The 17,373-nt window shown below is 46.8% G+C and overlaps 1 protein-coding gene across 1 annotated transcript; it reads left to right on the top strand.

The window, feature by feature from the left end:
- Positions 1-15,970: 15,970 nt before the first annotated feature.
- Positions 15,971-16,765, top strand: LOC134586286 (tyrosinase-like). Its single transcript, XM_063441772.1, has one exon. The coding sequence runs from the start codon at positions 15,971-15,973 to the stop codon at positions 16,763-16,765; it is 795 nt and encodes a 264-aa protein (XP_063297842.1).
- Positions 16,766-17,373: the final 608 nt, after the last annotated feature.

A 17,373-nucleotide genomic window follows, 5' to 3' on the forward strand; every position in this document is an offset into this window, starting at 1 on the left:
ACATTATCATTACTGTGAAAACTCAATAAAATTACAAACAGTCAAATCATAGCAGGCAACATACTGTGACTTATTATAACACAATGGCATATTTTTAAAGGGGTGGGGGAGACAATATTTAACAGAAAATATCTCACGTGCCTGCAGAATTAGCAATATGCAAATCTACCCGAATATGCAAATGAACCAGCCTTGCTATTCAGGTAGGGCATATTGCTGTTGCTACCAACAGAGGGCACTAGACAAGCTCCATAGCCAAATCCACCTAGTTGGTAGCAAACCTCAGCAGTACAGGAGAGCAGGCAATACATTTCACAGTACACACACACACACACACACACACTATAAACAATTACATTACACACACCCTGCACCTATAATGGGTACAGGGTGACTAAAACATAAGAGAAATAAAGCAACCTACATAAATAGTCTGTCTGAAGGTAGAATAGGGGCTTTAAAGCCAAATACATCAAAGAGTCATAGTCACAGGGGAGGAGGCTGCCAAGCAGGCCTCTCCAAGACCAAGTGGCGAAGGGCACTTCGTCACAGTGCCTACCTTTCCACACAAAGCAATTTATAGAATTTTGTAATAATTTACCATCTGCATCCTTACGTCCAGTAATAAACCCAACTTGGTCATCAATATTTATTGCAGGTAAAATATTTATCATTTTATGAGCAAAACATTTGGAAAAAATGTCGTTTAATGAAATTGGCCTGAAATTGGAGCAATTAGACCATATTTTTTCCTGGCTTCTGCAAAGTTACTACATTAGCTAGGAACGTCTCTTGGGGTCAAGACTGGTGCTTCATTGCATAATGGTACAATATAACAAGCTGAGGGGAGAGGATGGAGGTAAACGTACTATGATATATGTATGGAAATCCATCCGGGCAATTTCCCTGCTGGAAGCTCTCTAATGACTTTAACCCCTTAAGGACCAAACTTCTGGAATAAAAGGGAATCATGACATGTAGTGCCAGGAAAACATACTCGTTTTTCCCACTCCCGTGGCGCTGAGGGAGGAAGAAGGGGTTAATCCCTTACCTTTTTTCCAGCGCCTGGCTCCCTCGGCGCTTGGACTCTCCTCCCTCTTCTGACGTCGCTGCCTGAATGCGCACATTCATCCAGTCTCATAGGAAAGCATTCCCAATGCTTTGCTATGGACACTGGCGTTTTCTCACTGTGAAAATCACAGTGAGAAGCTCGGAAGCGCCTCTAGCGGCTGTCAATGAGACAGCCACTAGAGGCTGGATTAACCCTAGTGTAAACATAGCAGTTTCTCTGAAACTGCAATGATTACTGCAAAAAGGGTTAAACCTAGCTGGACCTGGCACCCAGGCCACTAATTCTACCACCAGTCTCTGTCAAACGTTTTTGTGGTGTTATTTTTCACTCACACATTCTACTTTGTGCATAGATTCTAAGCTCCTGTTAGGTGTTACTGCCAAAGGACACCACAATATGTACTTGGCATCATCTCCCGAGTACAGCGATAACACTCATGCATACGTTTGTCGGGTTCACTGGGGGGGTGCAAAGCAAAATGTCTGATATGCGTTTTTCAAATTTTATATATCTTGTTTGCCTATCTTGTTTTGAGGGCCTTATCAGATATCCCAATGTATTTTCTTGCCATGAGTGTGCATATATTTGAAAAGTTTACACCCCACAGTAGTTGAAGAACGTGTGTGGAGGTAACTGTTCAATCCTCAATTTTACACACGCACACCGCTATGTGACTGTGATTTAGGAGAGCCCGCTGTTGGTTATTGCAAGAACACACCCCGGGTTGTTTTCTGCGAGGCCTCCTAAGGACACCCATGCCCCCCCCATGCATAGGTCTGCCAGGATTTGGGGAAGGTACGGTAACAATTGAATGACTTGCCATTTGAGTTGAAATTGAGAGTATGTCTTCTGATAGGCCTATCTTTAGCTTCGGGCTTATCACATACCCCAGTTTTATATATCGCCACAAAAGGGTACATACTTGAAACGTAGACACCCCGAGGTATTGCATGTATGTGGAGTGCTTTGATGCAACTTTGTTTTAGCCAGAAAAAAGATAAAACAAGTTGAAGAACGTGTGTGGAGGTAACTGTTCAATCCTCAATTTTACACACGCACACCGCTATGTGACTGTGATTTAGGAGAGCCCGCTGTTGGTTATTGCAAGAACACACCCCGGGTTGTTTTCTGCGAGGCCTCCTAAGGACACCCATGCCCCCCCCCATGCATAGGTCTGCCAGGATTTGGGGAAGGTACGGTAACAATTGAATGACTTGCCATTTGAGTTGAAATTGAGAGTATGTCTTCTGATAGGCCTATCTTTAGCTTGGGGCTTAACACATACCCCAGTTTTATATATCGCCACAAAAGGGTACATACTTGAAACGTAGACACCCCGAGGTATTGCATGTATGTGGAGTGCTTTGATGCAACTTTTTTTTAGCCAGAAAAAAGATAAAACAAGTTGAAGAACGTGTGTGGAGGTAACTGTTCAATCCTCAATTTTACACACGCACACCGCTATTTGACTGTGATTTAGGAGAGCCCGCTGTTGGTTATTGCAAGAACACACCCCGGGTTGTTTTCTGCGAGGCCTCCTAAGGACACCCATGCCCCCCCCCCCATGCATAGGTCTGCCAGGATTTGGGGAAGGTACGGTAACAATTGAATGACTTGCCATTTGAGTTGAAATTGAGAGTATGTCTTCTGATAGGCCTATCTTTAGCTTGGGGCTTAACACATACCCCAGTTTTATATATCGCCACAAAAGGGTACATACTTGAAACGTAGACACCCCGAGGTATTGCATGTATGTGGAGTGCTTTGATGCAACTTTGTTTTAGCCAGAAAAAAGATAAAACAAGTTGAAGAACGTGTGTGGAGGTAACTGTTCAATCCTCAATTTTACACACGCACACCGCTATTTGACTGTGATTTAGGAGAGCCCGCTGTTGGTTATTGCAAGAACACACCCCGGGTTGTTTTCTGCGAGGCCTCCTAAGGACACCCATGCCCCCCCCCATGCATAGGTCTGCCAGGATTTGGGGAAGGTACGGTAACAATTGAATGACTTGCCATTTGAGTTGAAATTGAGAGTATGTCTTCTGATAGGCCTATCTTTAGCTTGGGGCTTATCACATACCCCAGTTTTATATATCGCCACAAAAGGGTACATACTTGAAACGTAGACACCCCGAGGTATTGCATGTATGTGGAGTGCTTTGATGCAACTTTGTTTTAGCCAGAAAAAAGATAAAACAAGTTGAAGAACGTGTGTGGAGGTAACTGTTCAATCCTCAATTTTACACACGCACACCGCTATTTGACTGTGATTTAGGAGAGCCCGCTGTTGGTTATTGCAAGAACACACCCCGGGTTGTTTTCTGCGAGGCCTCCTAAGGACACCCATGCCCCCCCCCCCCATGCATAGGTCTGCCAGGATTTGGGGAAGGTACGGTAACAATTGAATGACTTGCCATTTGAGTTGAAATTGAGAGTATGTCTTCTGATAGGCCTATCTTTAGCTTGGGGCTTAACACATACCCCAGTTTTATATATCGCCACAAAAGGGTACATACTTGAAACGTAGACACCCCGAGGTATTGCATGTATGTGGAGTGCTTTGATGCAACTTTTTTTTAGCCAGAAAAAAGATAAAACAAGTTGAAGAACGTGTGTGGAGGTAACTGTTCAATCCTCAATTTTACACACGCACACCGCTATGTGACTGTGATTTAGGAGAGCCCGCTGTTGGTTATTGCAAGAACACACCCCGGGTTGTTTTCTGCGAGGCCTCCTAAGGACACCCATGCCCCCCCCCATGCATAGGTCTGCCAGGATTTGGGGAAGGTACGGTAACAATTGAATGACTTGCCATTTGAGTTGAAATTGAGAGTATGTCTTCTGATAGGCCTATCTTTAGCTTGGGGCTTAACACATACCCCAGTTTTATATATCGCCACAAAAGGGTACATACTTGAAACGTAGACACCCCGAGGTATTGCATGTATGTGGAGTGCTTTGATGCAACTTTTTTTTAGCCAGAAAAAAGATAAAACAAGTTGAAGAACGTGTGTGGAGGTAACTGTTCAATCCTCAATTTTACACACGCACACCGCTATGTGACTGTGATTTTGGAGAGCCCGCTGTTGGTTATTGCAAGAACACACCCCGGGTTGTTTTCTGCGAGGCCTCCTAAGGACACCCATGCCCCCCCCCATGCATAGGTCTGCCAGGATTTGGGGAAGGTACGGTAACAATTGAATGACTTGCCATTTGAGTTGAAATTGAGAGTATGTCTTCTGATAGGCCTATCTTTAGCTTGGGGCTTAACACATACCCCAGTTTTATATATCGCCACAAAAGGGTACATACTTGAAACGTAGACACCCCGAGGTATTGCATGTATGTGGAGTGCTTTGATGCAACTTTGTTTTAGCCAGAAAAAAGATAAAACAAGTTGAAGAACGTGTGTGGAGGTAACTGTTCAATCCTCAATTTTACACACGCACACCGCTATTTGACTGTGATTTAGGAGAGCCCGCTGTTGGTTATTGCAAGAACACACCCCGGGTTGTTTTCTGCGAGGCCTCCTAAGGACACCCATGCCCCCCCCCATGCATAGGTCTGCCAGGATTTGGGGAAGGTACGGTAACAATTGAATGACTTGCCATTTGAGTTGAAATTGAGAGTATGTCTTCTGATAGGCCTATCTTTAGCTTGGGGCTTAACACATACCCCAGTTTTATATATCGCCACAAAAGGGTACATACTTGAAACGTAGACACGCACACCACTTTTGACTGTGGAACACACCCCGGGTTTATCACGATTCCGGGAACCTAACACGCTAACAGACACACACACACACACACACAGAAAAGGTGCCGTACCGGACCTTAGAGTGGCCGGGCTAAGCACACACAGAATAGTCAGGAGACAAGCCGAGTCAGGGGAACCAGAAAACAGAATAACGAGAAACAAGCCGAGGTCAAAGGGTAGGAGAAAGTCACAAAGTCAGCTTAACAAGCCAGAGAGTACGTAACCACAAATCACAAGTTCAGAATCAATACTATACAGCAAAGACCACAACAGGGCAGGGAGGAACAGGAAAGGTGAGTATAAATACCCTAGGTTAAATTCTGATTGGATAACTTCCAATCAGAATTAACAATCACATGTGGGAGATATCTAAGCCTCCCACTGTGATTGTGGTACTGTTGCTTTAACGCCGGGTCACTCACGTGACCCCGGCGTTTGCATAAATCAACGACCTTTCAGCGTGCAGCGTTATACATGCTGCCGCTGGGAGGCGTGACGGATGCGAGCGGCGGAGAGGAGACGCCGCTCGCCGACAGGTAGGAGGAGGGGAGACCGCGGGCGGCGATGGACTGAGGGTGAGTGCTGCGAGTTGCGAGCAGCCTCCCCTACTAGCATCCCGCGGACCCCTTACAGGGTTGTTTTCTGCGAGGCCTCCTAAGGACACCCATGCCCCCCATGCACGGGGTAAATGTAACAACCCCCCCCAAAGAAAAAGACACCAAAAAAAAATAACTGAACGGCAAAAAATAAATTAAAAATGGGCCAGCGTGTGGTATCGTTTGAAACAGTCTCCAATGCAGAGTCCAGGCTGCCCAGGGCAATCAGGACAGTAATATACACTGTCTTTTCTCTGCCCCCTCTTAGAACAGACCCTGCATCTTTTTTGGGGACTCTGTTTTGCCGCAGTAGGGGGGATTTTAAAAATAAAATGTGTAGCCCCAACTCTGCTCTCTCCCATCACCGCCCGGGGAGCAGGTGCATCACGGTACAAAATCCCCGAAATGATCTGGAGCTGAAACTGTAAAAATCTCAGTTGCGTCCCGGGGTTTGCTTTTTTGAACAACAAGAAAGCGTTGTGGGTTGCAATCTGCATTAGGTAGATTGCAACCTTTTTGTACCAGGCCCTTGTCTTTCGTATAACTAGGTAGGGCTGCAGCAGCTGATCTGCCAGATCAACCCCACCCATATGACGGTTATAGGCCTTGATGCACACTGGCTTCCTCGTTCTCTCAGCTCTGCCACGTACAGGGACCTCCACAGTCCCCTCAGTGTGGATGGTGGTAAGAAGGTACACATCCTTCTTGTCTCTGTACTTAACTGCCAACAGCTCCTCTTGGCGCAGAGCTGAGGTCTCCCCCCTCCGTAGCCGGGTGCGTGCAAGTTGTCCTGGGAAACCTGTGCTGTTCTTTTTAATTGTGCCGCAAGCTACTGTATCAAAACAGTACAGTAGCTTGAACAAAGGGACACTTGTATAAAAATTGTCAGTATACAAGTGGTACCCTTTGTTCATCAGGGGGAATATCAGGTCCCAGACAATCTTGCCACTGGTTCCCATATGTTCTGGGCAACCTGGAGGGTCAAGGTGGCTATCCTTTCCCTCGTACACCCGGAAGGCCTGAGTATACCCAGTCTCGCTATCACAGAGCTTATACATCTTTACACCATACCTAGAGCGCTTGGAAGGAACATACTGCTTGAATCCCAGCCTTCCCTTATACTTCATCAGGGATTCATCCACGCATATATTCCTTCCAGGTGTATAAGCCTCTGCAAACCTGGCAGCAAAGTGGGTAATCAGGGGGCGGATTTTATACAGCCTGTCAAACTGGGTGTAACGGCTACCCAGATAGAGAGAGGGTTTCTGCCGTTGAAGACGTTCTTTTTCCCTGCAAGCTGCTGTGGAGAAGTAGGCTGATGTAATCCCATCCACGATATCCAGAGTGAGGAGCAGGTTCAGCTGTAAACAGGAGCAGAATAATATTCCCAAATAATCCCCTTCCAAGAACGAGACGAGGCTACGTTTTGAAGGGTCAAGATGAACTGAGGACTGGAACACCCAGCCTGCTTTTTATTAGAAATAGATACACACAGAACACTCCCAGGGGGAGGATGAAAACAACCAATAATACAGATGGTAACACCCCCACGTCTCCTCCCCTCAGATAACTACATAACCCAATTAAAATGTCCACATTTTTCCACCAGTTCTGGATGTACCCCAAAAACAGGGGGTACAGCTTTAAATCCGGTAGCGCTGGATAGCTCTCCTTCAGGGGGACAATATATCCAAAAATCACCCCATTCGGATGTACCGTTCGGGAGATACAACGTTCCAAAGTTTTGACCGACCGCACAGACCAACTAGCCGAAATTAGTTCCATGAGTTTTGGCCTTGCGGTCGGTCTCCGTTCGCACGGTGAAAAGGTATGATACTCTGGCCATCCATGCGAATCGCGGGGTTCGCTGGAATCCCCATAGATGATTGCATATAACTACCGAACGAGGGGACGTTCGGTAGTTTCCGTACGAACTTATGGAGGTCTGGAGGATTCAGCGGTGTTCGCCTGTTTGCGTATCCGTTTTCAGTTCCATGCGGTTACAGGCAAACACCGCTGTTCGCACACAAGATGGCCGCGAACACGTGGAAAGTCCCGAAATGGCGGCCACCTCTGCATTACACGTGAAATTCGCACGGAACCAGACGAACAGAGGAATGGAACGAATGGATGTGTAAGTTGTAATTCCCTTGTTTGTTTCACATCCACCAGAGGTTGGTAGGGATCTGTTACACTGCTCCCCTTTTGTGGAACACTCCGGCAGACCCGGATTGATCCTTTTCGGGTCAACTTGGGGCTGTCCGGTCCTTTGTTAGGGCAATAGTTCTGTTTGTCTGGACAGACCGTCCGCGTTCCCATTAAACTTGCCAGGGCGGTATTGGATGGAGAAATTGTATGGCTGTAGTGCGAGACTCCATCTCAGTAAGCGTCCATTATCTCCAGCTACTCTGTTCAGCCATACAAGGGGGTTATGATCAGTAATTAAGGTGAATTCTTGACCATACAGATATGGGGTTAATTTCTTTAGGGCCCAGACCAGGGCTAAGCACTCTTTTTCCACTGCCGCGTAACTCACTTCTCTAGGTAACAGTTTTCTGCTGAGATACGCGACAGGGTGTTCGCCCCCGTCTTCGCCGACCTGGCTTAGCACTGCCCCCAGTCCGTACATGGACGCATCTGTGTGGACGACAAATCTTTTGTTAGGGACGGGGGCAGATAAAACAGGTGCATTGATCAAGGCTTGTTTCAAGGTTTGGAATGCTGTTTCACAGGCGGGAGACCACAGGACTACTCTAGGTAAATTCTTCTTTGTTAAATCTGTCAAGGGTTTGGCGATGGCGCTGTAGTCAGGGACAAATCTCCTGTAGTACCCTGCTGTCCCTAAAAATGCTAACACTTGTGTCTTAGTGTGGGGTGTGGGCCAATTGGCTACGGCCTCTACTTTAGCGGGTTCTGGTCGTTGTTTCCCACACCCCACCCTGTGTCCCAAATACTGGACTTCAGCCATGCCAAAGTTACACTTCTCCGGCTTTAGAGTTAGGCCGGCGGCCCTGATCTGATCCAACACAGTCTCTATGTGTTGTAGGTGTTCCCCCCAAGTCTCGCTATAGATCGCAATGTCATCCAGGTATGCGCAAGCGAAGTCCTGGAAGCCATCAAGGAGGCGGTCCACTAAGCGCTGAAAAGTAGCTGGGGCGTTTTTCATCCCGAAAGGCATGACCTTAAACTGGTACAGGCCAAACGGGGTGACAAACGCCGACTTAGGGATAGCGTCCTTGGCCAGGGGAATCTGCCAGTACCCCTTGCACAAGTCAATGGTGGTCAGATAGCGTCCCCTGGCAATGCGATCCAATAGCTCGTCTACTCGGGGCATGGGGTATGCGTCTGTCACAGTTCGGTCGTTGAGGCGTCGGTAATCGACACAGAACCGGGTCGTCCCGTCCTTTTTGGGGACTAGGACGACGGGAGAGGCCCAGGGACTGTCGGATGGCTCTATAACCCCTAGTTTTAACATCTCCTGAAATCTCCTTCCTCATCTCTTCTTTTACAGCCTCAGGAATTCTATAGGGAGTTTGTCGGAGCGGGGCTTGTCCTGGGGTTTCTACGTAATGGGTCGCTACAGGTGTGTAACCTGGCTCCTGGGAAAAGGTTAATCTCTTTTCAACTAGTAGTTGCTGGAGTTGTTCTCGTTCTGTGGGAGTTAATCGCTCCCCTAGCTGTACTGTATTAAGCAGAGTTTTGGACTCGGGGTTGGCTAATAGATCAGGAATGGGGAGACTGTCAGGGTCCTCAGTGGCGGGGATGCATATGGCGGCTATGTCTTCGGGCCGTTCTTGGTATTCCTTTAATAGGTTTATATGAAAGGACTTCTGTATCTTTTCGTCCTTGCTACTGGCAATGATATAGGTGGTGTCACAGACCTGGGCTACTACTTTGTAGGGGCCTTGCCAGGAGGTCTGCAATTTATTTCCTCGAACGGGTTTAAGTACTAGAACTTTCTGTCCTACCTGGAATGTTCTCAGCCTAGCGTTCCGATCGTACCAATGTTTCTGCCGACCCTGGGCCGCATGGAGATGATCCCGGGCCATCCGGGCTAACTGTTCCATACGGTCCCGCATTTCTAGCACATATGGTACGATGGGGACACCTTCGTGTTCCGTCTCTCCCTCCCAGTGCTCTCGGATGAGGTCGAGAGGGCCTCGCACCCTCCGTCCATAGAGCAGTTCAAAGGGAGAGAACCCAGTGGACTCCTGCGGTACCTCCCGGTAAGCAAACAGGAGGTGTGGCAAAAATCGCTCCCAGTCTCTGTATTCCGCCGTAAAGGTCCGTAGCAATTGCTTTAGGGTACCATTAAAGCGTTCACAGAGACCGTTAGTCTGGGGGTGGTACGGTGAACTAAGTAGGGGCTTAATACCACAGACCTTCCACAACTGTTGGGTTAAGTCTGCGGTAAACTGGGTCCCTCTGTCCGACAAGATTTCCTGGGGAAATCCTACTCTGGTGAATATCCCGACTAGCGCACTGGCGACAGTGTCAGCCTGGATATTCGTCAGAGCGACGGCTTCTGGGTAGCGGGTGGCATAGTCCACCACGGTAAGAATGTATTTCTTACCAGAGGGACTGGGGTTAGGTAGGGGTCCTACTAGATCGACTGCCACCCTGCTAAATGGTTCCTCGATCACAGGCATAGGGGACAGTCGAGCTTTCGGATGATCCCCTCTCTTCCCCACCCTCTGGCATACATCACACGTGCTACAGTAACGGCGCACGTCCTTCGAGATTCCTGGCCAAAAGAAGGTCTGAGTGATTCTGTAGGTTGTGCGGTTACCCCCTAGATGTCCTGCTAACGGAATGTCGTGGCCAATTCGGAGAAGCTCCAATCGGTACTTTCTAGGTACCACTAATTGGCGCTTCTGCGAAGGAGCACAGCCTCTCTTCCTGCCTTCGGTTAATCTGTATAATCGGTCCCCCTCCCATATAAAACGTTCCCGCTCATCCCCTCTATTGTCAGCTAGTTCTCGGTACTTTCGGAGGGTGGGGTCCTGTCTAGTTTCCCTCCCAAACTCCTCTGGGGTGTCCCAAGCTAGCGGTCTATCTGTAGTGTCATTGCTAGGTGTCTGTCGGTGGCTTACCTGGGTCTCCCGACCTGTTGGCGGATCGTCCTCGATACGGGTCTGTGAGCGGGTGGTCACGGGGCAAGCTGCAGCAGTAGTGGGTAAAAAGGCCGAGGCTAGAGGGCCAATATCATTGCCCAACACGACCTCAGCGGGTAGGTTGTCCATAATGCCCACCGTGGTCTTTCCTGACCCGACTCCCCAATCCAAGTGTACCCGGGCGGTGGGTAAGCGAAAAACAGCCCCCCCTGCGACCCGAACAGCAACAGTACGGTTAGACACAAGTTCTGGTTTTACCAGATGCTTTTGTATTAAAGTGATGGTAGCGCCAGTGTCCCTTAGGCCTTGTGCTATCTGTCCATTTACACGCACCTCCTGACGGTGGTGCTGACGATTATCTGGGGAAGCCGCTTGTATGGGGTTTGCCTCATATAATATTCCCAGGCATTCCTCAGGGCTCCCTTCAATTTCCAGGCAATGAGCAGCAGCGGGGCGTGAAGATGGGCTTTCGGTGTTAGATGTGCGCCTCCAATTATTATTGGCTGATCCCAACGGGCAAACACGGGCAATATGTCCCAGGTTGCCGCAGCGATGACACGTCACTTTGTAGGATTCCCGGGGCTGGTTGTTAGACCCTTGAGGACGTGGAGGTCCTGGGGGTACCGGGGCCCGGAATTCTGTGCGTGCAGCGTAGGTTGGGGTGCGGGCCTCTGTTCTAGGTGCTGGTCGCGTAGTACCTTGGCTCACTTTTCTCGTTTCCACATATTCGTCCGCTAGTCGTGCTGCCTCATTTAAGTTGGCTGGGCGGCGATCTCTCACCCAATCCTGTGTATCTGCCGCCAAATCTTGGAAGAAATGTTCCATCAAGAACAATTGTAGCACTTCTTCTCCGGTGTTAGCATTGCACCCTTGCATCCAATGTGATGCCACCCTGTGTAGCTTGTTTGCCCATTCCATGTGGGAGTCCGCTGCCTTCTTTTTGGACTCCCGGAAGCGACGGCGATACGCCTCTGGGGTGACTGCGTATCGGGTGAGTAGTGCGGCTTTCACCCGCTGATATTGTGTGATATCTTCGGCCGTGAGTGCCCGAAAAGCCTCATTTGCTTTTCCTGAAAGTTTTCCAGCCAGAATAGTAACCCATTGGTCTGGGGGTATCTGGTGCAGTGAGCACTGCCGCTCAAAATCTGCCAAATACCCATCAATCTCTTCCTCATTTTCTGCAAACGCTTTAAATGCAGTAAATGGTATTTTCCTCCCTGCAGCAACGGGAGGAGGAGTAGGAACTATATGTGTACTAGCTTGTTGCGCCAATACATGTTCCGTGTCTTGCCTCCTCTTAGTCTCGATCTCCTCTTTTGCGTTCTTGAACAGTCTGTCTAATAGCTCCGTGGTCTTTTCCGGATATAATGCTAATCTTCGCTGTACAATAGCAGTGAGTACATCGTTCTCGCTGACCGGTGCAATAGGTTCAGTTACCTCCATGGATCTATCCATTTCGTCCAGCTCCAGTAGGTCCGCTATCAGCTCTCTCCTTGGTCTGTTACTAGCACTCCTACCACGATTTTCCAATAGATCTTTCAGTGTGGGTCTTTTCAGCTTGGCATACTGAGACTCCATTCAGCACTTGCTCCTTGGGCAAAAAGAACCATCCCACCGCTGCCACCAATGTAACGGCTACCCAGATAGAGAGAGGGTTTCTGCCGTTGAAGACGTTCTTTTTCCCTGCAAGCTGCTGTGGAGAAGTAGGCTGATGTAATCCCATCCACGATATCCAGAGTGAGGAGCAGGTTCAGCTGTAAACAGGAGCAGAATAATATTCCCAAATAATCCCCTTCCAAGAACGAGACGAGGCTACGTTTTGAAGGGTCAAGATGAACTGAGGACTGGAACACCCAGCCTGCTTTTTATTAGAAATAGATACACACAGAACACTCCCAGGGGGAGGATGAAAACAACCAATAATACAGATGGTAACACCCCCACGTCTCCTCCCCTCAGATAACTACATAACCCAATTAAAATGTCCACATTTTTCCACCAGTTCTGGATGTACCCCAAAAACAGGGGGTACAGCTTTAAATCCGGTAGCGCTGGATAGCTCTCCTTCAGGGGGACAATATATCCAAAAATCACCCCATTCGGATGTACCGTTCGGGAGATACAACGTTCCAAAGTTTTGACCGACCGCACAGACCAACTAGCCGAAATTAGTTCCATGAGTTTTGGCCTTGCGGTCGGTCTCCGTTCGCACGGTGAAAAGGTATGATACTCTGGCCATCCATGCGAATCGCGGGGTTCGCTGGAATCCCCATAGATGATTGCATATAACTACCGAACGAGGGGACGTTCGGTAGTTTCCGTACGAACTTATGGAGGTCTGGAGGATTCAGCGGTGTTCGCCTGTTTGCGTATCCGTTTTCAGTTCCATGCGGTTACAGGCAAACACCGCTGTTCGCACACAAGATGGCCGCGAACACGTGGAAAGTCCCGAAATGGCGGCCACCTCTGCATTACACGTGAAATTCGCACGGAACCAGACGAACAGAGGAATGGAACGAATGGATGTGTAAGTTGTAATTCCCTTGTTTGTTTCACATCCACCAGAGGTTGGTAGGGATCTGTTACACTGGGGATGCTCCCTAGGGGGACACAGGCTGTTGTCGCTGAAGTGCATGAAATGCAGAATCATTTCATACCTCTTCCTCGACATACATTGGGAGTAAATGGGGGTAGAGCAGATGGGGCTACTGCTCCAGTAGGAGCGGATGGAGGGCTTCTTTATGATGCCCATCAGCATAGTCAATGCCCAGAATCTTTTAAATTCTGGCACATCGATGGGGGCCCATTGCTGCTTTGCCAAAAAAGAGTCCGTTTTTTTAGCTCGGAATTGATGGGCATATAAATTAGTTTGGGCGACAATGTTCCCCAATACATCATCGCCCAGAAACACCTCCATAAACTGCTGAGGGCTAAATCCTGTGACATCCAAATTAATGCCAGGATTTGCAGTAAAGGATGGGATGTCTGGCCTCTGGTTATGAGGCACTACCCACTCCTCAGCAGTTCTGCCAGCTGGAGCAGCACGTCTCCTTCTGGCAGGGGGACTAGCAGGCACAGATACAACATCACCAGATACATCACTAGCAGTAGACACTGTATCGAGTGATGATGTATCTGAGCACCTGGCAGGGTCAAAATCAGGGTCAGTGTCTGACATAGACGCGTCAGACTCTAGCGCAAGGGTGGCATATGACTGCTCAGCGCGGGTTGTCTTCCGTGACCCGTGTGCCATGATCACAATCTCTTTACTTAGTGACCTGTCACAAAAAAAAATAAAAAATAACCCCTGAAAAAATGAACAGACAGCAAAATAAGTGATGCTGTGCAAGAGCCTGTGATCTGTATAGTGATCACTGGCAGGGCAGGGGTTAATCGTTCTGAAAAGAGCTTTTGGGTCTCAAAAAAGATCACAAAAAAAATGAACCCCTAAAAAAAAAAAAAAAAGGCACAAACAGCAGAAAAGATCTGCTGTGCAAGAGCCAGTGATTATAGTGATCACTGGCAAGACAGGGGTTAATGGCCCTGAAAAGAGCCTTTGGGTCTCAAGATTTTACAAATCCCTACCTATAAATACCTAAATCTCTCTAGCTAAACCACAGATCTCTCTCCCTCTCTCTCTCACACTAAAACACAAGTGAAGAGAGGGAGGCAGATCCACACTAATCAGAGAAATGGGGAATACACTTGGGATGAAATTGCTAATGGGGCAAGCTGTGATTGTATGACTCCAGCCTGCCCCTTATGATGCGGCATGCTAGGGACGCCCCCAGAAGCCCCATGATTCACTGCCTTTCGAAAAAAAAGGGGGGGGGGAGTTAATATTGATCATTTTCTTTATTTTATATTTATTTTTTTATATATATTATTTTATATGCACGGAGTGCCAGGACCCCTCAAGGCACTCATCACATGCAGTACATCACTGCTATACTATCAGAGCTTCCAGAGCTCAAAATAGGTGCAGACGTACCAGGTACGTCCAAGGTCATTATGGACTGTTTTCTGCCAGACGTACCTGATACGTCCGCAGTCGGGAAGGGGTTAAGCTGAAGTGGTCTGGGTGCCGATAGTGGTCCTTTAACTACTTCTCCCAACTATATTGGGGCTTCTGATACAATGTGTCAGACCTGGATGTTTTTAATATTTTTTTGTTTATTTCCCAGTTTCATATTGTGACAAGACCAATCTCGCCACTATGCATTGGAGGAGCCTGGTTGCCCGCCTGCTGCCTTTAGACTATGGCCCCATGTTGAAACGCTTGATTTTTCCCCTGCAAAGACACAAAAGCCGGGTCATTCGGTGCTTGCCCTGTTTGAGCGGTGATACCCCAGATAGCTATGCCATGGAGCCCATTCGTATAACAAAAGACTATGGGAAAGACTTTGGCTCCATGCAATTGAACTGTTTGTGTGTGATCTGAGCGCCATTCAGTAATAATGTGCGCTCAGATCTGAGCTATCTGGGGATATGTTGAATGTACCTGTTTTATGCAATGGCTGCACAGTTATATATTTTTATGTATTTTATTGTCTTTTGCTGTCATGTGTTCAGTGGAGTTTTGCCTCTGTCCTTGGAGATAATTGGATTACTTCAGAATGTTTGTATTTGGAGTATGCTGATTCTGAAAATGTAAGTTTTATGTGAATGTGATGCATACTTATGAATAATGTGGAAAAACTGTATTTCTCTGCCTGTGATAATTACATTAACCCATTGTGTAAGGTAATTGTATCACAGGCAGAGGGGAGGATTTTGTGTGGGAGTGTATGTGTGTATTGTACGTGTTTATTGGTAGTTCTACAAAACCCTGTGGGTGGTACTAATGTGTAAGAATGTGTATATAAGAACAATAAACCCTTAGCTCTGGTTGTTCACTGCTTGACCCTCAACACGGAGCTTTGTCTCGTTCTTGGGGGGGATTTATTGTATGCTGTTGCAGTTTGACTGCTAGGAGTGTAAACCTATTCGTATGTTTTTTTCCTATTCGGCTGTTTACAGCATTCGTATGGTTCCGGTTCGGCTGTTTACGGCATTCATATGGTTTCCTGTTCGGGTGATTGGTGTCTTTGGTAGCTGCCTGTGTATCTGGAAGGGTAATATCCTCTAAACAGCGTTTAACCCCTTTTATGCCTGGGGGCATACATTTTGCTGTTTTATTCCCTCAACAAACATTACTCTCAAAGTGACAAGGTGAAATGTTTAATACAAAATGAGTCAAACAAAGGAAAATTCAAAATCGAAGTGGTCTACGAAGAAAAAACATAAAATGAAATGAATACAATTCATACTATATAATTCTGTTTGAAAGCTATTTCTATGACGAGAATTACAAAATGTCTTTTTCATTATCCATGCATTTTTCACTGTCTACAGGTTGACGTCCATCTTGGACCAGTTATAAAGTCATGCTGACCATAGGTGTTCTCCTGCTCTGTCTCGGTACAGTGATTGCTCAGTTTCCCAGAGAATGTACAACATCTGAGGCTCTTCAAAATAAAAATTGTTGTCCCTTATTCAAAGGAAGCCCTTGTGGAGCTACCTTCGGTAGGGGTACATGTCAAATTGTACCGCAAAGTAGAGCAAAACCCACTGATCGTGTGACGGTTGATGATCGAATGGACTGGCCAATCTTCTTCTACAACACCACCTGCCGATGCTATGGCAACTATGACGGGGCCAACTGTGGGCATTGCAGAAGCAGTTGGAATGGATCAGACTGTTCCACTAGACTTAATATACAGAGGAGGGAGTTCCGTCAGTACACAGAAGTGGAGAGAACTGAATTTATTGCCAAATTAAATTACTGCAAAGCGCTGCCCTGCACAGAATATGTAATTCTGACTTCAGGAGACCGACGTTACAAAGATACCTTTAAATTCAGGGATGCCTCGTACTATGATATCTTTGTCCATGCACATTACTATGCTAGCAAACCTATAATGGGTGTCAATGTTGACTACAATTTTGCTTATGGTTCCTCTGGCTTTTTGACCTGGCGTCGTAGGGCCCTTCATTTCTTTGAGCACCTGATGCGGATCTGTACTGGTGATGACATGTTTGTGAGTCCATATGGTGACTGGCGAAGCGACAGCGGCTGTTTCTTCTGCAACGATGAAAACATGGGTGACAGTGACTCACAGGGAGTACTGAGCCAATTCTCAGTATTTTCATCTTGGGGGGTAAGCATAGAATATTTTTAATTGTTTTAAAGTGTCAAGGACAACATTATTGTGCTTCTGCTAAAAATGTTAATTTTCTTTATTTCAAAATTATTTTTTTTTAGATCATGAAATAATTTCCATAATACAAATTATCCAGTATGCATGCACCTATAAAACAAAAGTGTGGTGATACAGTTAAGATTTACTAATGAGAGGGAGCTTAATATAACAAATAATTAAGGACATTTGCTATGGGATGTTGTATTTTTAGGTAAAAGTAAAAAAAATAAATACAGATTCTTCCTATTATCAACAAATAATTGCATGCAGACGACAAAAGCAGATGTCTTTTATATCAACCTTAAATAATTCACAGAATTTAACTTAATGGAAAAAAAAAATTCAAAGAAAGCTAATTAAACCTTAAGGTGGAGAAGTTAAACAAAATTAGACTTACTGGATGGATATGGGTAAAATTGTGTTCACTGCTAGTGACTATTGAATTACTTATTCTATCACAAACAGGCAGCCAACCACACACACATAACTCATATCACACACATCTAACCCACCACACAACTCACATCACAAACATCACATCCCAAATAGACAGGCCACTGTGCAACTCACATCACAAACAGGCAGCC

Source organism: Pelobates fuscus, chromosome 1 (genome assembly GCF_036172605.1).
Source record: "Pelobates fuscus isolate aPelFus1 chromosome 1, aPelFus1.pri, whole genome shotgun sequence".
NCBI lineage: Eukaryota > Metazoa > Chordata > Amphibia > Anura > Pelobatidae > Pelobates > Pelobates fuscus.

Coding starts and splice junctions, on each gene's coding strand:
- LOC134586286 (XM_063441772.1), top strand. CDS start 15,971: ATGCTGACCATAGGTGTTCTCCTGCTCTGTCTCGGTACAGTGATTGCT.